The sequence below is a fragment of the Pteronotus mesoamericanus genome, unplaced genomic scaffold (assembly GCF_021234165.1).
Source record: "Pteronotus mesoamericanus isolate MK-2021 breed Mesoamerican mustached bat unplaced genomic scaffold, CSHL_Meso_final contig_226, whole genome shotgun sequence".
Taxonomy (NCBI): Eukaryota; Metazoa; Chordata; class Mammalia; order Chiroptera; family Mormoopidae; genus Pteronotus; species Pteronotus mesoamericanus.
The window spans coordinates 204,232-230,255 of record NW_026555093.1 but is presented as its reverse complement, the minus strand read 5'-3'; the positions used below and the strand labels follow the sequence as shown (position 1 = coordinate 230,255).

Genomic DNA, 26,024 nt, shown 5'->3' with positions numbered 1-26,024 from the left:
CCCTTTGCTCAGTTTATACCTGCACCAATATCACACTCTTAATTTTGAGATCTCTCTCTCTCTCTCTCTCTCTCTCTCTCTCTCACTCTCTCTCTCTCCCTTCCTCCCTCCCTCCTTGCCTTCTATAGTTCCTTTAGGGTAATCTTGGGGAAGGGAGCTGTCAATCATGTGAGCTCAGCCCCTTAACAGACAAAAGTGGGTCATTTGGCTCCAAATTCTTGCCCTTGGATTTTCTCCTGTTGGTTGAGTTACTGGAAGGTCCAAATAGAATTACATAGAATAATTAACTGCTTATAATACGGCGGGGTTAAAACAAATACTGTGAGTTTACTAGGTTGGTGTAAAGGGGACCTAGTTTTTATCAGGTAAAGGTGTCTGCAGATGGTGAACAGCCCTGAGCTCTGCTAAGTCCAGTGAAAAGTTGTTTTGTTTTTTTTTTAACGCCTCTAAGTCTTAGGATGCTAAGGAATCCTGCTTGGGGATTCCTAAGGAATGTCCTCTCCCTTTGCTTCCACTGATATCTCAAAGTGTTTGTGGCATCTGCAGAAGGTGTGGCGTAAGACAAGTAAAAACAGTTTGCTTTTGGAGGCAATCAGGTCTTTCATCATTGAAGAGCAATGTATTTGTGCTGCCAAAGCTAGGACTGAACAGCAGTGTAAATGATAAGAGTACCACCAGCACAGGAGCCTTAAAGGCATTTTCCCAAGGACTTGTACCCGCATGCATTTATGGATAGAGCCTGGAGTTGAACGGGAGGGAGGCAGTCGCAGCCCCTAGATGCTTTCCTGTAAGCCCCACGGGGCCAGGGTGTGGGCCGTGCGCTCAATGAGCCCGCAGCTGGGGGGGTCCCTGAGATGTTTAGGCGCTCGAGACCCTCAGGAATTCAGCCATAAGGGCCTTGACAGCAGCCGTGCCTCCTGTGGCCCTCAGAAGCCGAGAGACGGGTGCCGCGGGGATCGGGCGTAGGCGGTCCAGGGGCGGAGCGAGGGCGGGCCGGGCCTGCGGGGTCTAGACTGGCTCTGCTGCACCACCTTCGCTGCCCGTGCCGCCTCCACCACCCTCGCAGCCTTCGCCGCCCCGCAGGCATCGGGCCCTCGCACGCCAGCCTCTGCCTCGCTCCTAGTCTCTGCGTCCCCGCGTCTCCGCGTCTCCGTATCTCCGCGTCTCTCTGTCCAGCTCCCGCAAGATGACGCTCAAAGCAAGCAAGGGCGAGGGCGGGAGCAGCATGCGTACAGCACTCTCCGATCTCTACCTGGAGCACTTGCTGCAGAAGCGCAGTCGGCCGGAGGTGAGCGGGCTACTGGGGTCCCCAGGGCGCAGGGTGCGGAGCCAGGACTCGGCCGTGCCGCCTACTTCGGGACCTCCTCCGTCTGCGGCCCTGTCTCCGGGGGGCCTGCCCTCGGGAGTCCTGTCCCCGGGGTGAAGGCCTTCTTGGCCAGCAGCTCGTGTGGAGTTTCGGGTGCGGTGGGTGGTTGCCCCCAGCAACCCTTCTAGGTGGGAATCAGGGGAGGCCGAGGCCTGGACAGAGTGCTTATGAAGGTCAAGGAAAACTTCGTGGACGGAAGTCAGAGTAGCAGAAAGACTTTAAGGAGCAGATCCAAGAGTAGATCTGATTCGTTGGTGTTGAAATGCTTGTGTTTGGTCAGCAGAAAGGGTTGTAAAGCCAACTCCAGCTCTAAAGTGCTCACTCACTGTCCCTCTGCATTTAGACAGAACCCCTTGTGCTAGTGTGCAAATGTGGTAATAACCCGTGTGTATTTGTGGGTGGACAAGGAATGCAAGGAATTCAAGAGGTAATTCTACCCTCTGGATTCCTGTGATGACCTGTAAATACTTGTTAACCTCTATCCTCAAAGATGCCCACAGGGGAGGTTGATCCTTTTCCCATTTCTCTAGTTCTGGCTGTGGGTTGGACCCAGGAAGGTAAGATTGTCGTTCAGGTCTCTGAGGCAGGGTTGCAGCCACCAGAATGCTCACTCATCTGGAAGAGGAGGCTGGCTCTCATTTGGAGCCATCAGCCACAAGACATGCCAGTCGCCTTTTCCTGTGGCCTGCCCTTCCTTACAGCATGGTGGCCAGGTACCACTGAATGTTGAGAGAGAGAAAGACAGAGAGAGAGAGAATCCAACTATGCAGGCTTTTTCTCTCTGACTCGTTTCACTCAGCATAACCTGAGCCCCATCTATAACTCCATAACCAGACCTTGTGTAAACCTTATGGGCAGGTTGAGAGATTGTCTGCCTTTTTGAAAAGAGGCCCTGTCACTACAAGAGTTATGTTGTGGGTGCACCGTCAGAGTAAACAGCAGTTTTTGTGGAGCCGTGAATTTATCTTAAAATACTGAGTACAGTCTATGGGTTAGCCCATTTGTTTTGTTGTTATTAAAGGATTTGAATAAGCTGAAATAAGAAAACTTATTAACTCCCTGAATGAAATATGGTGGTATCCAGATCTGCCAAGGTGTGGACATCAGAGGGAAAATATCCACGTAGTAACTGATGGCTTGACCCCAAGAACCTGCTGAATTTTATTTTGTGAGGTTCACCTTTCCTTTTAGGCTCTTATCAGTATGTGCTGCCAACACTGGGCTCTGCCTCTCACTTGCTGTGTAGCCTTGGGCAAGCTGCGGAAGCTCTGTGTACCTTAAATTTCTCTCTCTGTAAAGTGGACTTGCTTGGAGGATTGTGGTGATGTTTATGTGAGGTAACACTTGTTAGGCACTTCAAACTGCCCTGGGACATTGAACCACCCTGGGACATCCAACATTCCTCTAAGAGCTGCCTGTCCAATAGCAGTCAACATGTTCTCCTCTCCTGGCAGCAAGCAGGAAAACCTGCGTGGAAGTTATTGGGTTTAATTGAATTCATAAAATTATGTTGTTGAAGGCTTCATTTATGGGGATTGCTTTATGTAAACGTTCTCAAGACTCAAAACCCAAAGTTTTGCTTTTGACCATAGTCTACATTTAATATTGTAAAGTATTGTCAAATGATAATTTTGCAATATGTTTGAACTATAGCCTGTCTTCCAGGTTTAATTAGTGTTCCTTCTTTGGAGAAACTAATTTTATAATATCTCTCTGGCCTTGTTCTTTACAGTAGTATACATTAGTGCACATAAAATTGATAGTAATCATCCTAATACTACTTTTCTCTTCAGTCTTACTTGAAGCAGCACTTTTGCCATGACTTGGCATTAAATAGGTCAAGAATCCCTGAAAATTCACTTGGGCCTGTTCCATATCAAAAAATGACCTGAAAAATAAGTCGGGCCCAGGTGAGTTTCCACTCAGAAGACTTGTCTATTGATTCTTAGGCCATGAGGTGCAGCATCACTCCATCCCGGTCACCACTCACTGTGGCCTGCTATGTGCAAGCCCGGTATACAGCTAAGAAGTCAGTGAGGACACAGATGTAGGTGTAGGGTGCTGCAAAGCTGTCGGAGCCTGAGTCTTTTCTTTTCACTGAAAGGATAATAGAAAATAAAGTGTCATTTTCAGATTATTTAGTCCTCTCCCCACTTTCAATACAAGGTATGGTCTCAGCCTGTGCGACTCCTTCCCTTTAGGAACTTGGTATACCTTGCCGACAATAACCTGGTGTCTTTTTTAACCACTGGGAGGCTAAGTACATAAAAGTTTTATCATGTGAATTCTAGTCAATATTTTATATTAGAGGAGATAACATTTTCTAACTCATTTGTTCTCTGACACTGAATTAGATATTTCAGGTCAAATTCAATTCCCTTAAATCAGGGTTTTTCTGACCTTGACATTATTGACATTTTGAGTCTGGGAGTTCTTTCTTGGGAATAGTAATACCTGCCCCACTCCCCAGTTGTGACAATCAAAAATGTTTTGAACTGGCTATTTGAGCTGGCTGGTGTGGCTCAGTGGATTGAGTGCCAGCCTCCAAACCGGAGGGTCACTGGTTCAATTCACAGTCAGGGTACATGCCTGGGTTGCAGGCCTGGTCCCCAGTGGGGGGCGCAGGAGAAGCAGCCACACATAGATGTTTCTCTCTCTCTCTCTCGTTTTCCTTCCCTTCCTCTCTCTCTAAAAATAAATAAATAAAATCTTTAAAAAATGTTTTGAGACATTGCCAAATGTACCCCGGAGCAAGAAAGATGAACTCAGTTGACATTTCATGGATGTAGAGATTGTCCCTAAGCAGTGACTTGCTCAAAACTTTCAATATTGCTAAAAAAAGGAGGACTCTGGGTGTGGAGTATAGAAAGGCAAGGGTAACTAACCAAATTTCCAAAAGTGGGTGGCCCAGGGTGGGGAACAGGAAGAAAAGCTCTGAATTAGGGAACTAGAATACAGCTTTCATAACGTGGGATTTCCTGAGTCTTCACTTTTTCTTTTTCCCTTTCTATAAAGAAATATACATGAACAAAATACACATCTATGTTTTTGCTCAAAAGTCACCTTTCCTGCAAGGCCTTTTCTGGGCACCCGATTTAAAATTGCAACCTCCTTTGCCCCATTTCTGCCCTGTTTTCCTCCATAGCACACATCGTCTTTGGATATTCCGACTAAAGCACGGTGTTTAGTAGCCCAGTCTGCCCACTGGAATGCCCACTCTGTGAACACAGGGTCTTGTCTCTTACTCATTACTGTATCCCAAGCACCTGCATGTATCTTCCTTATATGAGTACTAGTCATCTCACAGGGATTCCAGCTCCCACAGCGCTCAGCCTGCCCAAATTGTGTGGAGAAAAAGTCCCCTTGACACTTGGACTCCAGGTGAGGAGATGGCTTGGGAGCGAAAAGGTGCACCTCATAGGAATGAACTTCCATTAATACCCTTGTGTGCCCCTAATGTAAAGGCTACCTCTACGCTTCACACTTTGGGAGGTGCTGTGTCTGCATTCTCTTCTTCTATCCTCACAGACTCTGAAGTCCGTGCTCTTAATTTAAGTCCTAGAGTTTGAAACTTACTAGTCCTTTAACTTCAGACAAGTTTCTAAACCATTTCACACAAAATGGGAATGAAGACTTTATGAATGGTGTATGTACAGTCCGGACACTGGTTTAATGGCAGTATCTGGCTTTGCAGTCCTGTGTTTCTTTTTGTGCAGAGCTACGGTACTTGAGTTTCCTGTTTTCCTTCAGTGGAAGGAGAAGCCTTTGCCTGTGTACATAGTACACTGAGTAGATAAAAGCACATTGGGAAAGAATCTTTACAGACTTGGCCTTTGGATTGATATGTATGTGTTATTAAATGGATTTACTGCCTGAAAAACAATGTGCCTAGTTAATGTATAATTTTAGGGCAGTACTTGCCGGAAAGTCCTGGCTCTTAGATCTTCCTCTCCCCCAAACTCTTTTCCTCAGCTCTTGGCCCTTTGTGGTTAAACAGTGCTAATCACTTTCTAGTGCCTTGGAGCTCTCTCTATTTTCTCAAAGTTCATCCCCCGCCCTGCCCCGCTGCAAAGTGGAATAGAATCTCATCAAGGCAAAGAGTGGAGTGTTTGTGCACCCATGGACCCTGGGCTGTGCGAGGCTGGCTGCTGTTGTGGGGCAGTTACCTGGGTCTGCCTTCTCGTGATCACTCACCTTCTTGGTCTGGGCCTTCTCCTAAGTCTCTTTGCCAACAAAGAGACTTGGAGTTGGCAAAGAGCCTAACAGTAGGCTGAACTATGTTCTTTCCTATGTCACTGTCACTCCTTTGAATTTGATTGTTTGATTGAGAAAACCAACTTTAATCGCCCCTGCTTTATTCACTTTCTCCAGCCCCCAAGTTTGTTTTGCATCTCTTTTTTTAATTTCAACTTCCTTTGAGCAACTACCTCTGCCCTTTGAACCCTGTTGCAGATGTTTCCTCTGGAGGGAGTTTCAGAGCAGCAGGCTTGCCACTCCAGCAGTTTGTAAGATTAAAGGCCAAGAGGCTGCAGAGCAAAGGCCAGACGTGCAGTCATGTTTACTCCCCAGTTTCTCCTGAATCTGAACAGTCATCATTAAGCGGAGTCCTCCCACCTTGCCTATCATTGGTAGGGAGCAGGCCCATCATAGCCCTGGGGCTTCCCATGTCCACTGGAGATGAAGGTGGCGGTTTTGAAGTTGTGAAGGGAACTCTGCAAAATGGAGTCTAATACCTTTGACTCTTACTGTTTGTCAACATCGCTCATGTCACTTACCCGTCACATGGTGGTATGGTGGTGTGGTGGTGATGGTGGTGGCAAAACTGAAAAACCAGCAGCACATACATGCCTTGGTAGCCATTCATGTCATAAGTAAATGTTGAACAAGCTCCTGTTAGAGCTGGGCACTGTTCTAGGTGCCTGGGTCCATGAGTGAAGACCACAAAGAGCTCTGCCTGTGTGGGACTTAAATTCCAGCTTGGGGAGACAAAATAAACAGAATAAACAAGTAAAACATACATAGCACATTGGAATGTAGTACCAGCTGTGCAAAGAGTACAAGTTAAAGGAGATAAAGGAGCCTGGTATGTAGCACTGGGACTGGATGAACAGGTGGGACAGACTGCAGTTTAAGTTGTCACCCTGGACAAGTTAGTTATCCTGAGTCCAAGGGAAATATCTCCCCCTTTGTCCTAAGCCCAGCCCTTGCCAATTGTGCAGCAGGCAGACTGGGATGCAGCTTCATCAGGTAAAACTTGCGTCTGAATCCCAGTTCTTCTGTCTGCCTCCTATTGAAGAGCAGGCTTCCCTTTGTCCATCCCCAAGACTTCCTGTCTTCTTCCCCTCTTTCCCCTGCAGGTGCCATCCTCATTACTTAGAAAGCCTCTGTGTAGCTCCATTTGCTAGTTTCGAAAAAAGCTGACAACCTTGGTCTGTGGCCTTTGAGCACTTACAGTCTAAGACGATCTTAAACTCGATGGAGGATATCTTTCCCATTTATCATTTATGTTGGATTAATGAATGAATGAGAATTTCTTCTCATAATAGTGAGATGCTAAAGGGCAGAGACTGTGCTTAACTATGTCAAGCTCTGTTGCACTTACCGTAGTCTCAGACCAAAAGATTGAATTAAGTACTCAATTGCCTTTACTTTGTTTGTGTGCGTACATGTACACACAGACATCAAGCGTAAGTATATGTCTGCATATTCTTGCCGCTACAATTTTCTGTAGCGAGGAGATACAGGGGGTTTGTTGAAGGAGTTTGCTGTAAGGCGTGGGCAAGGAGAAGCTAGCCCTTCTTTTCTGAGAGAAGTTTCACTGAAGAGAGGCCCTGGGGAGGGTTTAGTAGGCTGGGTAGAATGTGTCTTAGGGAGACAGGGTGGCTCAGGGACAAGTTCATGGTGGAGAAGATTGTGCTTTGCTTTTGGAAGCCTTACTATTGCATGTTGGTTTTTTACTTACCACTTTGGAGGTTTCCGTTTACCTTAGTCATCATTTGTAACTTCTGGGTGAGTATGATAGTGACTCTTAGTCATCATGAAGGGGAACAACTTGATGGATAAGCATATTTGAAAGGCCAACCTTTGGGAGAGCAACTTTTGGACTGTTCTGACTGGAATGTGTTTTGCCTCTGGTAAGCTTGCCTGAGTCCTTAATTTAAAGGCTGACATGTTAAAATCAATCTTTATAATAAAGCTGAGTAAGAAGTTTATCTGCTTCGTCTAGGTACACTATCATGTAGACTTCTCCCCCTTTCAAAGGTCATCTTGTATTCTGTGGACTAAGACTTTCTAATCTGTCATTATTTAGAACATTATACAGGGGTTCGCCAAGTCTGAAAACATAGGTGAATCATAGTAAGTGGTTTATTGATGGTACATTACAGCACATGATAAAATAATATGATCCATGTTCCCAAACTTTATGGCCACCTCTCTACTACTATCATTACCAATACAAGTGGTAGTTGCGGATAAACCCATAAAATTAATTTCTGAGTTTGGATTTTCAGCTTTCTCAGCCCCACAATTACCGGTGATAAGAGATTCATACATCAGGGTCAAGAAAAGTCCTTAAGTTTATTTCATGCTTTGCATTAGAAATGTGAGATTTGAGCTCATAATTTTTGGCAGCAATTATTCAATCAGTGGTCCTTGAATTCCTCATTCTATAGACTCAATGTGTAATACATGCACATGGTAAAACATACAGATAATGCAGATGGTGCATTTGAGAAAAGGAATTCTTCCTTCCAACTTTACACTGCTTTTCCTCTGGTTTTCTTGAATCTACTCAGAGAGGTATTTGATCTCATGCCCTTTAAGTGCATCTGTAGCAGTAGCTACCTAGCTTTGAAGAACTCTAACCGCATGGTCCCAGTCACCGTGGGCAATGCTTTGAGGAACTGTTTGGTCACTGTGTATCATGGCCTCTTACTTTCCCATCCAATAATGAGTGGGAATCTCATAGTCTGAAAACCAGTCCTGTATACTGCATATTTCTCAAGGATATATTGCCTATACCCATTCTTTGGTACAGTAAGCTCTCTTAGTTATAGTTCTTTGGTTGCAAACAAGTGCTACTTGCCAGCCATTCTGCTAGTTATTTTATGCAACAAGCTCAACTCTTCTAAGAGCTCAGTAACAGTACAGTATTAAAACCATGGATTTGACATTTGTATAATGTGTAAGTGAAGTTCGATGCCATCTTATCATGTGTAGGTGTACGTAACCGCCACTACAATCAAGATAGACTGAATAGATTGAATTTTTCCATCACCACAAAGACATTCCTGGTGCTGCCCCTTTATAGTCACATCTCCCTTCATTCCCACCATCCCTAACCCTTGGCAACCACTAATCTGTTCTCCATCTCCATAATTTTGTCCTCTCAAAAATGTTATATAAATGGAATCATATAGTATGTAACCTTTTGAGATTGGCTTTTTTCACTCACCAGAATGCATTTTAGATCCATCCCAGGTTGTTGAATGTATTAATAGTTTATTCTTTTTTATTGCTGAGAAGTGTTCCATGGTAAGGATGGACCAGAGCATGTTGAACTGCTCACCTATTGTAGGCCATTCTGGTTGCTTCCAGGTTTTGGCATTATGAACAGAGCTGTTATGAACCTTCACGTACAGGTCTTTTGTGAACATTTCTTAACAATGTATCCAGTTCTCTTCCCAAATGGCTGTACCATTTTACATTCCCACCAGCAGTGGATGAGACATTCAGTTTCTTTGCATCCTTGCCAGCATTTCGTGTGTTGTCACTATTTTTTAACCTTAGCTATTCTGATAAGTATATAGTGGTTTCTCATTATGGTTTTAATTTGCATTTTTCACCCTGGCTGGTGTGGCTTAGTGGATTGAGCACTGGCCTGCAAACCAAAGGGTCACTGCTTCGGTTCCCAGTGTAGGGCACATGCCTTGGTTGTGGGCCAGGTCCCCAGCAGGGGACGTGTGAGAGGAAACCACACATTGATGTTTCTCTCCCTTCCCCTCTCCAAAAATAAATAAATAAAATATAGGGTTTTTTTAAAAATTGCATTTCTCCTTAATGATATTCAGCATATTTTCATATCCCTTATTTGCCATCCTTTCTTACATATCCTTTTAGTGAGATATCTGTTCATGTCTTTTGCTCATTTTCAACTGGGTTGTTTTGATTATTGCATATTGAACATTCTTTATATAGCCTAGATATTAGTCTTTGTTGGATGTGTGGTTTGTAAATGGTTTCTGTCAATCATAGCTTGTCTTTTCATCATCTTTACACAGGCTTTCACAGAGCAAATTTTTTTTTTATTTTTAAAAGGTCCAATTTATCAGTTTTTCCTTTTATGGATCCTGCTTTTGGTGCCAAGCATGAGAATTCTTTAGCTCTAAATCCTGACAACTGTCTCCTATGGTTTTTTTTTTCTGAAAAATTTTATAGTTGTATATTTTACATTTAAATCCATGATCTATTTTATAAGTTGTGCAGTTTAAGTTAGTGTCTTCGGGTTGTTGTTTTTTTGCCTATGGGTATCTGACTGCTCCAGCACCATTTGTTGCAAAACCTACCCTTCCTCCACTGAATTGCGTTTGCACCTTCATCAAAATCAGCTGGGCATATCTGTGTGGGTCTATTTCTGGGCTCTCTGTTCTATTCATCTATGTGTCTGTACCACACATTCTTGATTACTTATAACTACATAGGTCTTGAAACTGTGTACACTGATTCCTTCTACTGTCTTCCTTTTCAAAATTGTTTTAGCTGTTCAAGGGCCCATGCCTTTATGTCATGTACATGATTTTTAAAAGTCATTCAGAGGTGCTTTTAGTGTAACCTATGTGGATAAGGTGAGTGAAGCTGTGTGTGTATAAGAAAAGCAACATCCACCCTGGCCAGGTTGCTCAGTAGGTTAGAGTATCATCCCATACACCGGAAGGTTGCGGGTTTGATTCCCCGTTAGGGCACATACCCAGGTTGTGGGTTTGGTCCTTCGTTGGGGCGTGTATGGAAGGGAACCATTTGATGTCTCTCTCTCCCTCTCCCTTCCTCTCTCTCTAGAATCAATGAATATATCCTCAGGCGAGGACTAAAACAAATTTTTTTTAAAGAAAGAAAAGTAACATCCCAGGTGCAGGAAAATCAGTAGCCAACATTTGGCTTCTGAACCAGGGAGCAGTAGGGAATGACCTGGAGAACACGTGCCTATCTGCAGGGGGCAGCTAGAGCCTGACCCAGCAGCATCATCCCACTTCTTGCTTTTGCCGTTTCTCCCTGATCTTGCTTGGGATGGCAAGATGCCTAATTTAGTTCCTTTTTTTTTCCTAAAGATTTTATTTATTGATTTTTAGAGAGAAGGCAAGGGAAGGAGAGACAGAGGGAGATATTGAGAAACATTGATCAGTTGCCTCTCTAGGTTGCCTCTTGGTTGCTTCTCACACGCTCCCAACTGGGGACCTGGCCCACAACCCAGGCATGTGCCCTGACTGGGAATCGAGCCAGCAACCTTTCAGTTCGCAGGCCAGTGCTCAATCCACTGAGCCACACCAGCCAGGGCGCAACTCAGTTCTTATTTTCTCAGCCCACTTTGCAGGCTGGGGTGGCCATGTTCTACAATTCTGGCTGATAAGGCATGAACAGATGTCCACTGGAAAAGCTCTGAGACAGATGCCACTGTCCTGGTCCTTTTTCCTTCTTCCTGCCTTGAGAGTAGAGCTGAAGGCTGGATTGGCAGCCTTTCAGAAGATGTTTTTGCCCAAGCTCTTTTTTTTTTTTTTTTTTTTTTTTTTTTTTTGCTCTCTCTGTACAGGGACTTCGGAGCCCTAGGCTGTTGTGCTCTGCAGAGTGGCACAGTTCTCCTCGGCCAGGTCTTCCTCTGTGCACATCTCAGGCTCTGCTATCTTAACTCTGCTTCATAAATGGTCTTTCGCTGATCTGGTTTCCATCCTCTAGAAAGTTATTGAAATCTCTCATCCATGGTGACTTCCTCATTTTTTTATGGTTTCTGTTCCTTGCTCCCTTTGCTCTCATTTAAGGAGTGTCTGGGGTGCACACAGGTACTTAGGCTACCAACTTGAACCCGAATCACAGTCACTTACGAAAATTCTATCTCGCCCGAATAGAAAGCACTGTATTTTGTGGAGCTTTTAGTAGTAATAGGTTTTCATTTGCCTGTGTAGAAACTAATTGAAACTGAAGGGATGCCTGAAATTTTTAATGCTGAACATTTTCTTTAGCAGTGTCTTTCAGGATTCTAAATATATCTCAGCACTCCCCTGCAGATAGACTGGCACAGCATCTTGACAGCAGCTCACATTTGTAAGTGAAACACTGAGAGGTCAAGAAACTTGCCGAATGTTACCCAGCTGTTAGTTAAAAGAGTTAGGACTCAGACCCCGACAGTTTGGATATACTTCTGCTAAAATCTCATGATTACAAATCTCATGCCTAAGATTTGTAACCTGTGTTTTTTTTTCTTTTACTAACTTCTTTTATTGCAGTGACACATGCACATAATAAGTAATTTAAAAGTTTTAAGTGACAGTGAATACAATTTCCTTCTCACCCCATCCTATGGTCACCCAATTCTCTTTCCTGAAAGCCACTGTTGTTTGTGTCTCCTTCCAGAGATAGCTTATGCATTTATAAGCAAATATGAATATATTCATTTTTTCACTGTTTATGCTGATGTTTCTCACTGCCTATCTTTCCTCACTGTGGGGTTTGGTTTTATTTTCCTCTTAACAATGTATCTTCAAGGTTAACCTCAGAGTCTTTTTCATTGCTACATAGTATCTTTATGCCAGGCTACCCCCATAAGATGCAGTGTTAGCTACACCATTGAGTCATCTACTATAGAGAACCCTGAAGTTACGTGGGGTTCTGTCCTTCCGGGTATCATAAGTTAGATTTATAAATAAAACCCTATCTTAGACAATTCTGTTTTAATAGCAATGCCATATGACTCGGTGTCATGTGAGCCTAGTTGCTACACAAAGCAGTTTCTCTTTCTTAGTACTTCCCTCATTTGAGGCCACCCTGTAACTAACACTACCTCAAAAGTCACCATCTTATCAGAGTTGAAACTCTTAGAAAGGATGAAGTAAATTAAGATTTAAATATTATTTATTTTTTAAGGAACACACCATGTCTTACAATACATATGTCCATCCGTAAGCCTCTAACCTCCTTGCCTCTGATCCTCCAATTCTTTTCCATCTAGGCTCTTGGGTAGGCCATTGAGTACTTTCCAGGAATGAAGGAAGGAAGGAAGGAAGGGAGAGAGGGAGGGAGGGAGGCAGGGAGGGAGGGTCAGTTGGTTCCCACTTCTCTTTCCCCACAAGATGGATAACAAGGTGCACCATTCACAACCCCACTGTCTTTGAGGGACACCCCTGGGTATGGCTGGAATGCAGCTGCCATCCGTTTTCAGCTTGTACTCAAATACTGAATTGACTCTTCCATAAACCAAGCTCAGCCTGTTCCTCCTACTCCATATTGTTTTTGATTTAATATTTTACCTGGGGTGAGGGGTGCACTTTTAAAGCTTTCCACTTGGCGTTCCCCACTGTCATAGTGCTTACCCTAAGACCTGGGCTATTTCAAATTAATAGATTAGAAAAATAAGGAAGAGCCAGCAAAGAAGACTGAGAAGGAGCATTTCAAAGAAAAAAAGTGATCATCTGTGAGGCGCATAACCTCACTCTAATCATGAGAAAACATTGGACAAACCCAAACTGATAGACAGTCTATAAAACAGTAGCCATGTCCTCTTCAAAAATGTCAAGGGCATGAAAGGCTGGGGAGCTTTTCTGAATTAAGTGTGATTAAGGAGATGCGCAAACTCAACACAGTGCATGATCCTGGATTGGGTCCTAGTCTAAGATATTTTAGGACAGTTGATGAAATTTGAATATGAACTGAGGACCAGATGATAGTATTGTATCAATTCTGAATTTTCTCTTTTGAGGATGTTTTGGTCTTAGAAAACACACACAAGCATTTATGAGTTAAGGAACATGATGTCTTCAGATTATGCTCAAATAATTAAAAATTTAGATTTTACAATTTTTTAAAAAGTGCTTTGAGCCCTAGCTGGTGTGGCTCAGTGGATTGAGCACCAGCCAGGGTCACCAGTTTGATTCCCAGTCAAGGCACATGCCTGGGTTGCAGGCCAGGTCCCCAGCAGGGGGCACGTGAGATGCAACCACACACTGATGTTTCTCTCCCTCTCTTCCTCCCTCCCTTCCCCTCTCTAAAAATAAATAAATAAATAAAATTTTTTAAGTGCTTTGATGACATTGCTCTCCATGTCTTTTGGTGCACTTGGATGGTTATGTGTCTCTGTTGAGTGGCAGTGGAATGACTGGGCCCTGCGGTAGAGACTATCAGGGTTCACAGTCCCACCTGCTGGGCATGAGGGTTGCAGTTCTCTGCTCCATGGTTTGCCTGTTCACTCCCTTAATGTGTTTCCCACCGATGTTTTGTTTGGAATTTTCAAATTTACTAAAAAGATGAATTTTATAGTAACACCTATTAGGCACATCTCTTAGAGTCTATGGTTAACATTTTGCTACGTTTGCTTTATCGATATCTATTCCCCCCCAAAAAAAATTCCATCAAGCCACCTTTTTTTTTTTTTTTTTTTTTTTTTTGCATTTCAAAGTTACAGACATCAGACAGAACACTTCATCCCCGAAAGCTTCAGCATGCATATCATTGGCTAGAATTCAATATTTCTTTATGGTTCTTTTTTTTTTTTAGGTAGAATTTACATACACTAAATGCGCTGGATGAGTTTTAACAGATACATACACCTGTGTAACCCAAACCCCTGTCGTGATATATTTTACTGGCATTCAACAAAGTTCTCTCATGCCTCTTCTCATCCCATCAGACACAATTACTGCTTTATTTTTGTACTGTAGTTTTGCTTGTTCTAAAACGTCATAAATTGTATTATATAGTATGTGTTTTTCTGCATAAAGCTTCTTTCACTCAACATAATGCTTTTGAGATTCATCCATGTTGCTGCATGTATCAGCATTGTGATCCTTTTATTACTGAGAAGAATTGCATCACATGGTGTATACAGGTGATTTATGCATTCTCTTGTGGATGAACACCTGGGTTGTTTCCACTTTTCAGCCGTTATGAATAAAGCTGGTATGAACATTCATGCACAAACCTTTTTGTGGACATCTGTTCTCTTTTCTGTTTGTTGAATACCTAGAAGCAGGATGGCTGGGACATAAGGTAAATGTATGTTTAACTTCATATAAGAAACTTCCAAAATGTTTTTCACAGTGGCTACACCATTTAGCATTCCCACTGGTAGTGTATGAGAGTTCCTATATTTGGCATCATCTGTCTTTCTCATTTTAGCCTTCATAGTCAGTATGTAGTAGCATCCTGTATTTCCCACATTTGGAGCTCACTGATTACAGTGATGTTGAGCACTTTTTCATGTACTTATTGGCTATTCATATGTCACCCTTGGTGAAGAGTCTGTTCAAATTTTTTTGTCTATCTTTTCATCGTTCATTGTTTGTCATCTTGTTATCGAAGTTGCAAGAGTTCTTTTTATGTTCTGGACACAAGTCTTTTGTCACATGAAAGTAACGCAAATTGTACTCTCGGGCTGTGCCATGCCTTTTTAGTTTCTTAAGTGTCTTTTGATGAAAAGTTTTTAATTTTGTTGAAGTCAATTGTTTGCTTTTATAATTATCACTCTCTGTGTCTACTAAACCTTTGCCTATATCAGGGAACTTTTTCAATGAACAAATGTTCTTAATTTTAAAATATTTCCCTTTTTAGTTTTCATTTTACAGTTAGGATATTTTATGTTGTTTGTAAGATATTTTTGCCTGCTCCAAGGTTATGAAAATATGTTGTTTTCTTCTCAAAGCTTGGTTGTTTTACCTTTCACATTTGGAGCTACTGTCCATCTAGAATTGGGTTTGGGGTATAAAATTAGGTGGGAATTGCCATGACCAGTGTGGCTCAGTTGGTTGGATGTCATCCAGCAAAGGAAAGGGTCGCTTGTTCGATTCCTGGTCAGAGCACATGCCTGGGTTGCACATTCAGTCCCCAGCCAGGATGCTTACAAGAGACAACCAATTGATGTTTCTCTCTCATAATGATGTTTCTCTCCCTCTCTTTCTCCCTCCTCCTCTCTCTAAAAATAAATAAATAAAACAAGGTGGAAATCAGCATTTATTTTTCCCATACGCTTTTCTGATTGACCCAGCATCATTTATTACGAGGACCATGCTTTCTCCACTACTCTGCAGCGTCACCTTTTCCATAAACCAGCTGACCGTGTATGTGCGGGTCCGCTTCTGAAGTTTTTATTCTGTCACACTGGCCTTTTATTTATTCTCCAGCCACTGCCACAGTGGGTAGTCCTAAAATCTAAAATCCTTCAGATTTATAATAAAGAGATCTTGCTATTTAGTAGTGTAAGTTGTGCAGCATTACTGTCATCGAGTTTGGGGGAAGAGGTCACAGTGGGAATGTCATCTTGAGATGGTGGGAGGGGTAGTGGTGATCTCATCTAGACGTGGCCGGTTGGTTTTGGCGGCTATTATTGTTATCATGGCTCAGGGGTTGGAACCAAGTGCCTAATTTCCCAGTCCAGATGGAACTTCTTTATAGCCTAAGAGGTGAACTGTGAGAGACTGATGCTGAACCACCTTTACTGCTGTGTGACCCAGAGCATCAGGAAGTAAAGAGGGAATAGAGCCACATGGTCAGGTGCTCACCAGTGCTCCCATCACGGGAAAGGCGCTCATTGCTGGGATGGGAAAGGCTGCTGTCATCAGTGCTCACTTCTCTCATTTACTGATGCGTTCCCACTGCACTTGTCCCCTCCGCCTCCTCTCATTATGAAGTGTATACACCCTGGATCATTGCTATAGAGTATGTGCACTTGTGTATATGCCCCATATAGGTACATAGTTCTTATCAGAAGTTCTTGGGGCCCAATATGCATTAGAAATCAAAATTTTTGTAATTACATTATAGTTTAGGTAATTCTCCCAACAGGGTCCAGGGCAGCACCCTGTAAATCAAACACATTAATATTTCTGCAGCAAACTATATAAACATGTCTATTAAGGCGAATAAAGAAAGCTTGCAAACAGCTTCACATAAATTCAAATGAGACTGGTTGCCAAACTTTTAACAGTCGGTTTTCAGAGCCTTTGGGTTTTAGAATTGAGTTACAGAATGACAATGGACCTTTGCTGTTTATTTCATATATTGCTCTGTTGTTTTGACCTGACAGGCCGTGTCGCACCAGCTGAATGCCGTGACTGAGGACATGTATACCAATGGGTCTGCTGCCCCAGGTAGCCCTGCCCAGGCTAAGGGGCAGGAGGTGCGGAAGGTGCGACTCATACAGTTCGAGAAGGTCACAGAGGAGCCTATGGTAATCCCTTGTCATATGTTCACCCACTGCTTTCTGTCAACCACATAAGTCACTGGGCCACTGAAGGAAACTCAGAAGGCTGAGTTAGGGCATCAGCCAGCTCTCATATTGTCTCTCTATCTGCATCTCAAGTGCTTCCTGAAAGCAGGCTTCATGCCCATTCTAGTTGAGGACTACCCCAGCTATAAATGGAAAATATTTATCCTGAGAAATTGCTTCAGATTGATTTCAAGATAACCTCAGAAAGAGCTTAAAATAAAGCATGCTGGCCCTGGCTGGTAGGGCTCAGTTGGTTGGAAAGTCATCCCATAAACTGAAAGGTTGTGGGCTCAGTTCCCTATCAGGACACATGCCTGGGTTGCAGATTTGATACCCAGTCAAGGTGTGTACAAGAGGCAACTGATCAATGTTTCTCGCTGACATCGATATTTCTCTCTATGTCCCTTTCCATCCCTTCCCCTCTGTCTAAAATCAATAAGCACGTCCTCAAATGAGGATAATAAATAAATAAATAAGTATGTAAACCAAACACACCGTACCATTGTGTTTATTTCAGGGAATCACTCTGAAGCTGAATGAAAAGCAGTCCTGTACGGTGGCAAGAATCCTTCATGGTGGCATGATTCATAGACAAGGTACTGCGTGTAGTTCCTACATTGTGTTCATCCATTGCAGTGGTGAGGGACATGAAGCTTCCATTCTTCAAAACTGGGAGCATTTTTGTATGTGTGCCAAGAGATTATTTTGTGGCTTAATAACTGGCTCTTTAGAGTAATTGTGTGGTAAGGTCTTCATATGAATTGCCCAGTACCACCATCTCTCCCTCTGAGCATTTCTTACACACCTATTTATATATACCAATATTTTTCTAGTTAGTTAATATTTGAACATTTAGCATATACAACCCATTGCATTAGAATCTGAGTACAGAGTGGTGAATAAAACAGACCATCTGTACCTCCTGGAGCTAGCAGTTAAATTGAGAAAATAGACATTAAACATTACCTCCTATGCCATTAGCTCCTACCCTTTATGTGTAGGTTTGTATCTAGGGTGATGCAAATTTTGATAAGAATTTTAGATTCTTCACATAGAATCTAAACACTGATTAGGTAATATTTTGGGGTTTTAGCTATATAACAAAGAAATATCAAACCTGCTGGTGAATGAGTGGTACTGCGCTCTCTGCCTTGCGCGGTTCTTTTTAGCATGTACAGGTGTGTCATAGCCTCCTGGGATCTGTAGCAACTCTAGTTCCAGGGAACTTTGAAGATGAGGTGCTTTCATTCTGTTGCTGGAGTGCTGAGGTCAGAGAGGATGAGACAGTCTTAAACTGTGAAGTACTTGCCTCGCTACATCCCTCAGGAGAATCAAGAACATTCATGCTTGAATTGTGTAAAATCCTGAGTATTTTATATATCCTATTGTATAATAAGTTCTAGATCATGGTTTCCTTTCTGTGGTATCTTTAGTTACATTGACGGCTTTTATTTGAATATTTATTCCTTTAAAAAGTTTTTTTCAATTACGGTTTACATTCAGTAATATCTTCTGTTAGTTTCAGGGGTACAGCTTAGTGGTTAGACAATCATATACTTTACAAAGTTGAACGTTTATCCTTTTGTGGACTGATTTTTCATTTTGTGGTAGGCTCCCTTCACGTCGGGGATGAGATCCTAGAAATCAATGGCACAAACGTGACTAATCATTCAGTAGATCAGCTGCAGAAAGCGATGGTGAGTATTTGCTTTGTCATTGCCTTTGTGAAGTGTGGATCCATATTGGTGTCAGTGTATCTCATTTTTCTGTCAAGGCATTTGCACCTCATTGAGGAGACTAAACTTCTAAAACAAGGCAAGTAATCCAGAGCATCCATCTAGAAAGAACATTGGACTGGGTATCAAAAGGCCTTGGTCTCTAATGGCAGCTCTGAATCCCTACTCTACTTCATTCTAGCCCTGTGATTTTGAGCAAGTGAATTAACTCCTCTAAGTCATCTGTAAAATGAAGATAGTAAACCCTATTCTTATGTCACAGATTTGTTATGAGGAGCAAATAAAAAAGCAAATATTATAATGCAAAGTTGAGTGTGCTGTTTAGATTCAGTTGATATTTGTTGAGCAACTACTACGTGGCAAGCATGTGCTTAGTGTTTGTGCTGGCCATCCTGTTTGCCCCTCCAGAGTCTTCACTATCTTCCACCTCTGCACACACCAGAGATCATTCCTGTAACCAAAGCATTAAGAAACCCATGGGGTAATTGGCCACCGCTGGCAGGAGCCACACCTCAGGCATCAGGAATGAGATGCTAGGGTACCAGCAAGGGAATGAACCAGAGAACAGTAACTCAGGAAAAAGTGTCATTTGAACCAAAATGTGGTTTTCCACTTGAGACAGAGATGAGGAAACTATACCTTGGAGAGTTCTGAAACTTATCCACAGTAACATGGCTTTTTAAGGATAGGCCTGGGATTTGCTTTAATCAAAACTCCTTGTTTACGTTTCTGCTTCTGACCAAGATGAAGAGCAGAGACCATATTTACCCTGCCTGTTGATATGACCCAAATCCTAAATGCAGATGTCCCTAATGACAGAGCTTCAAAATAGTTGAAGCCAAAACTGGTATAACTGAAAAGAGAAAAATACAAATCTATGATTGTAATCCAGGACTTCAATATCTTTCTCGTAATATAATCAACAGAACAAGTAGCCAGAAAATTAGTGAGGATACATAAGAGGCAAACACCACTATAAACCAACTTGACTTAACAGACATGTGCAGAACACTCAATCCAGCAACAGCAGAACACACTCTTCTCAAGCGTACATGGAACATTCTCCAGGATAGGTCCTAAAACAAGCCTCAACAGATTTAAAGGATTCGAATCATACAAAGCGTGTTGTCTACCCACAAAGAAATTAGGAATCAAAAACAGAAGGTATCTGGAAATCCCTAAATATTGGAAATTAAACAATGCACTTCTAAAATAACCCGCAGGCCACAGAAGAAAATATCTCAAAGTGAATAAAAAATGAAAACAGTATATAGGAGTTTGTGGAATGTCACTTAAGCGGTGCTGAGGTGGAAGTTTAGAGCACAAAATGCCTATATTAGAAAACAAAAAAGGTCTCAAACAAAGGCCTCAGCTTCTGCCTTAAGAAACTAGAAAAAAGGGCACAGTAACAAAATAAAGGATAAAAACCATATGATCATCTCAATAGATGCCAAAAGAGCATTTGACAAAATTCACCATCGTTTTATGATAAAAACCCTCAATACAGTGGGTATGGAAGGAACATATCTCAACATAATAAAGGTCTCATATGACAAACCCACAGCTAATATATTCAATGCCAAAAAGCTGGAGGCTTTTCCTCTAAGATCAGGAACAAGAGAGTGGAATTGCTATCTTTTGGAAAGGTAATCTGAGGATAGCTATTAAAATGTTTTGATCCTTTGATTCTGCATTTCCACAATGGGATTCTAGTCTATAAAAAACAAAATGCAAATACAAGGGCATATGTTCAAGGGTATGCGTTCCAGCAGATTGTAGTGAAAAAAAGCTGGCACCAGTCGCAATGCCCAATAATGGGGAGAATAGCTGAATAAAGTATGATACACCCACAGCATGGAATGCTGCAAAGCCATTAAAAAGAATGAATGAGGTCTTGATGCATGGACCTGGAAGCATATCCACCAAGTAAAAGCAAGTTATAGAGTAATGTACATAGTTCCATTTTTGTTAGGGAAAAAAAACAACAAAAAAACCACACATGTGAATATGTACATATGTGTAAATATTCATAAATGTTTTTATTGGTGTGGAGAAAGTTGTAGATAAATGTGAGGCAAGATTCATTTTAGGTACTTAATGGGGACCTTTTGTGGTTGAGTGTGGAGAGGAGGGGAAATCATTAGCTTTTTCTTCCTTATTCTTTGTACATCTCCATGTTGTTACAATGATTTATTGGGCACATGACACTTGTATTGAAGGAGAAATTGTTGTAATACAAAATTTCAGTGTACAGTAAAAATGGCTATTGGAAAAAAAACACATGGGGTTTTGGGTGGCAGGGAATGAGTTTATGAAACCCCAAATCATCCAAGTTAGTTTTCCTTGAAATGTTATTTCCCCTTTCTTTTTTTAATAGAAAGAAACCAAAGGAATGATCTCTTTAAAAGTTATTCCCAACCAGCAAAACCGTCTTCCTGCACTGCAGGTAGGTAGTGCCGTTTTCTCTGTTGTGATGAGGGCAGAATTCAGGCCCAGTGTTGAGATTTGATTGAAGTGATATGATTCTAACTTTAAAGTCCTATGTATCTTACAAATGTAGCTGCCGGGTGCTCTCTGAACTAAACTAACATCCATTACAAACTGGCAGGCCTTCTTTCTGACCACAAGCAGTACTGGTACTTTGCTGCCTATTTGTAATGAATATGAAAGGAAAGAGTAATCTTATTCTACAACTCCAAGGGGAAAATGGGCAAAGAGAATGAAGAGATCATTCATAGGAGGAAAAATACCAGTGGTACTAAGCATACAAAGAAATATTCAATCTTACCATCAAGGAGAAAAATAGCTTGGACAGGGCCTTGGCAGGTGAATGTGGATGAATGAGTTTAAAAAAAAAAAAAACAATTCTGAAGTTTCTATTGCAGATTACTGTGTCACAGTTTCAGGGTCTTGAATAGATATATTAATGTTCATATTTTCAAATTTTTGTTATATCACTTTTGGTAATTTATGTTTTTCAAGCAATTTGTCAAATGTATTGGTGTAAAATTATTCAAAAAATCTTATAACCTTTTAAACATCGCTGGGGTCTCTGCTGATCTCTACTTGGAAATTGTACCTTCTCTATTTTATTAATTGGCCTTGCTAGGGGGTTCTTAATTTCATGAATCTTCAAAGAGCCAATTTTGTCTTTGTCGATCCTCTCAACTTTATTTTCCGTTTCATTTATTTCTGTTCTTTATTATTTTTCTCCTTTCTTTGGGTTGGATTTGCACCCTTAATCTTCCTACATGAGGTATCCGGTATTAAATTCTGAAGTAGTTTCTTCCAGTCTTTTTTTTATATACATAAATAAATACTTTTTTAAAATGTCAAGTGTATTAGGCATTGTTTTTGTTGAATGATAGTCTCATTTAATGCTGTATCAGCAGCATTTTACAAGGGCATTAAATATTTTTCTACAAATTGATTTTTATAAGTGCATGGTCAATATATTCAGTAGATGACCATAACTTAACTAAATTCCCCATTCATGGACAACTAGGTTGTTTGCAATATAGTTCATTCTTCTAAATAATTCTATGGTGAGCATACTTATCCATGCATTGTTACTGACAACTTTTGCATAGAATTGGATTGTAGGAGTCAAGGGGGTATCGACTCAGACCCAATAACCCAGAGGCATTTTATACTTCTTGTTGGAGGGCTCAGGTCTGACCTCTCCACAAACACAACAGTTACCAGTTCCAGTCACTTCAGTTCCGCCTCCATTCTTGCCTCTGTGTTATTCATGCAGTCCTGACCCTACTTATTATAAGTGCTGATGCTGGTGTTTCTCTTGAAGCTGCCACCGCAGTTCCCCTTGCGTTCTTTTTCAGATGTTCATGAGAGCACAGTTTGACTATGATCCAAAAAAAGACAATCTGATTCCTTGCAAGGAAGCAGGACTGAAGTTTGTTACTGGGGACATTATCCAGATCATCAACAAGGATGACAGTAACTGGTGGCAAGGGCGGGTGGAAGGCTCCTCTAAGGAATCAGCAGGATTGATTCCTTCTCCTGAGCTGCAGGAATGGTGAGCTGCTTTTATGCAGGTGGAATTTGCAGGTGGAATTTGCAGGCGGAATGGACCCATGCCTACCACAAACAACAGTTTAGCTTCCACAGTCTGTCGCGGCGTGTGTAGGTTCTATTTCTCAACCAAGCCAACCTCCCCGCTTCCCTCGAATAATGAAGGGCAGAGGAAACAATGAGTTGACAAGCTTAACTGGCAGAACTTTACAGGAAAAGGAGCCTGAATAGCTCTTCCTTCACTTGTGGGCCTCTGTTTCCTCAAATGCTTTCTCTGTGGTTAAAAAGGAAGTGGCAGTGCTGGGACTGGAGCCCTCCCTGGTCTCCTGCCTCCCAGGCTAGTGCCTTTCTGAGAAGATATCTTCTGAGTCCCGCAGAAAACAGTCAAATTTTAAATATGTGTTCTTTATGCAAACTCCCAGTACATGGAAAGTGAGGTGAGAATCAACGTTTATCCCATACACTTACCTGGTTGAACCAGGACTGCTTATACAAGGACAGTGCTTTCCCACTGCACAGTGTCACCTTTATCATAAACGAACTCAGAGAGACGGGCACCAGGCCTAAGGCCCTCTGCCAGCTGCCATCCAGACTAATGCAGTGATGGCTGCCCAGGGCTTCCCAGGACTTACCCACCTCCCTCGCCTCTCGTTCTTATGTGGGTGTTCAGATACCTGGCAATGGAAATGTGTCTAGGAGAATGAACTCCCACCACGTTCTCTCATTAACACAACCTGACCATTCCAGCGGGGCTCTTTCCACCTCCTTTTCTGGAGCCCTCAGCTCTAGGCAACTCAAACCCAAGTTCAGGACCAAGAATACAGTGAACACATTGGTTCAGCTGATTCTTTCCTCACTTCCACACTGCTCTAAACCCTGCTCACCAAACTCAGGGCCTTCTACATGCAAGAGAGGCTGGGAGAAGGGGAACTGGGGCTGGACAGATAGAGAGAGAAAGAAAGATACAGGGAGGTTGAGGGGGTGCGGGCAGAGACACAGAGTGGGTGAGCAGGTAAGAGAGCAGGGATATGAGAGCTTGAGGATGAGAAAGGGCAGATTATGAGACAGAGAGATGGGGAGTAAGAGGAGGGGAGACACATACGGACCGACACTAAAAGAGAGACAGGCTGAGAGACCAAGGGGGGTCTCAGAGAAACACACAAAGAAAGTGAGGGGCTAAGAGGTAGAGGATGAGAGTCAAGGGGGAAGTGTTAGAGACACGCAGGGAATGAGTGGCTGGCAGAGGGTATGAGAGAGAAGAGGGGTCAAGGACAACATGAAGTTTATGGGCAAGTGCAAAGGGAAGGAGGCAGATGAATCTAGTCTGGAGGTTTTTTGTAGAAGGGAAAGGCAGTCACTGAGCTCTGTCACAACACAAGTGAATGACCCTGGGACTTCCACACTGAGAGTTCACTGACATCCTTGGTCGTCTTTTCCTACCAGGAGGGTGGCAAGTGCGGCTCAGTCTGCTCCAAGTGAAGCCCCGAGCTGCAGTCCCTTCGGGAAGAAGAAGAAGTACAAAGACAAGTACCTGGCCAAGCACAGCTCAAGTAAGCTTTCTTGAGCTTCCTGGGCCTCCTCTCTGTGGGCTCCTGGCAAGTGGAGATGGTGTGGTGCTCAGTGGAACATACATTATGCAGAGAGCATGCCATTTCTTCTGCTTTTCTTTTATTACATTCATCTTCCCAAGCTTGCTGCAATCAGTGAGACAATGCCAGTGCACATAAAGGAAAGCTAGCAGTCTGCTTTCACCTACTCATCATCCTCACCCCTCAGGTAACCAACTGAACAGCCTTCCAGGCTTTTCGCGTTGTGGCATTACCATCAACATGACCAGCTGGAAGGTCTGAACAACCCCAGAGAATAGCATGTTTTCCCGAGAACTAATTCTGGCTCTGTTTTTTTACCTACCGCGGTTGGAAATATAATATACCAAAATTATAAATGAGTTTTCAATCAGATTGTAGATAACAAATGAATAATAATCTACCACTTGTTAAATGCCTTCCATCCCACTCTAAATATAGACAGGCACAGCAGAGAATCACAGAAACTGAAATCATCTGGCATGATTTCTCCTCAGCTCTGGAAATGAACATTGCTTGGTTTTCTTTGTCTCTAGTTTTTGACCAATTGGATGTTGTTTCCTACGAGGAAGTTGTTCGGCTCCCTGCATTCAAAAGGAAGACCCTGGTGCTGATCGGTATCTTCTCATCACCCCCCATGTTGCTTTGCTAATTAGAGCACATTTCTGTACTTTTTTTCCTGCCTGCAATATATAACCCTTCTTCCACAAAAAAGACAAGACAGTGAGGAATAAAGAAGTAAGGTCTCATGGGTTCTCCATGTACAACAGCTACAAAGAATTTTCTGAGTTCTTACCTCATCTGGGTTCACCTTACAAGTGAAACTAAACCTTACAAGTTTTTCAGCAGCTCATTCTTTTAGGTTGGGGTCGGTGCTGGCCAGTCCTAAACTGGGTTTTGCTTTGTTCATCTGGCTGGCTGTAGGGGTGTTACAGTCCTATGCTTTTTATAAAGTACACATGTAGAGTGCTTTGTTAGCAATGTACGTGGCCCTGAAAAGTATTTTGAGCTCTTTGGTCATCCACATGAGCCCTGGCCTTGAAATGAAATGAGTCCTTGCTCCAAACTTAGGTATGTGGGCCTTGGCTCACCTCCTTGTCCTTAGAATTAAAAATATTAGTTGCTTAGAAGATCTGTATTAGGGTTCTGCTGAAATTTCCAGTAAAAATACTAGCTTAAATTCAGCACTATTCATTTTGGAGAGCTCAGTAAAGCAAATATCGTTAGAAAATGGAAACTCCCATGTGTTAGCTGGCTCCTCTGTGGAAATAACAGTTATGTTCTGAGTCCTGACTTTTAGCCCTTAGAACAAGTCTCCCTCCCCAACTGGGACACAAGGGCCTGAAACCCCAAATCCCCCTGTGGTTAAAGGAATGCTTGCACCTGACCTCAGCCCAGATGCTGTGCCAACTCACTTTCACCTGTTGGTGATGTCAGGCTTTGAGGGATGAAAGCCCATATTCTATCCCTACTCCTATCATCTCCTTTCTCTTTGGGGAAAGAAATGGAAGCCTTCATTAAAATCATAGCAACCTGGATTCGTTTTTCTCTCCCTCTGAAGGAGCCAGCGGGGTGGGTCGCAGCCACATTAAGAATGCCCTGCTCAGCCAGCAGCCGGAGAAGTTTGAGTACCCTGCCCCATGTAAGTAGCTCGGGGGGCCGCAGAGGGCAAGTGAGAGCACCGTTCTCCATCCGAGGTACTGCGGTAGTTCTTTTTTGGTGATTTTATTTTAAATGTTTGATTATGAAAACAACACAATTTAGAAAAGACACAAATTTGTACCCAAAATCACTCCAACTAACAACATAACTGTGTTTCCTTATTCTCTTCTATGCTG

The 26,024-nt window shown here is 42.5% G+C and overlaps 1 protein-coding gene across 1 annotated transcript in view; it reads left to right on the top strand.

The window, feature by feature from the left end:
- The first annotated feature begins 1,012 nt into the window (after positions 1–1,012).
- MPP1 (MAGUK p55 scaffold protein 1) overlaps positions 1,013–26,024 on the top strand; it is a 29,434-nt gene continuing 4,422 nt past the window's right edge. Inside the window, exons 1-9 of the mRNA XM_054572235.1 lie at positions 1,013–1,288; positions 16,650–16,793; positions 17,350–17,428; positions 18,444–18,529; positions 20,946–21,014; positions 22,408–22,604; positions 24,044–24,150; positions 24,723–24,803; positions 25,748–25,828. Coding sequence (XP_054428210.1) covers positions 1,187–1,288; positions 16,650–16,793; positions 17,350–17,428; positions 18,444–18,529; positions 20,946–21,014; positions 22,408–22,604; positions 24,044–24,150; positions 24,723–24,803; positions 25,748–25,828 — 946 coding nt within the window. The 5' untranslated portion in view covers positions 1,013–1,186. The remainder of the gene's footprint in view (positions 1,289–16,649; positions 16,794–17,349; positions 17,429–18,443; positions 18,530–20,945; positions 21,015–22,407; positions 22,605–24,043; positions 24,151–24,722; positions 24,804–25,747; positions 25,829–26,024) is intronic.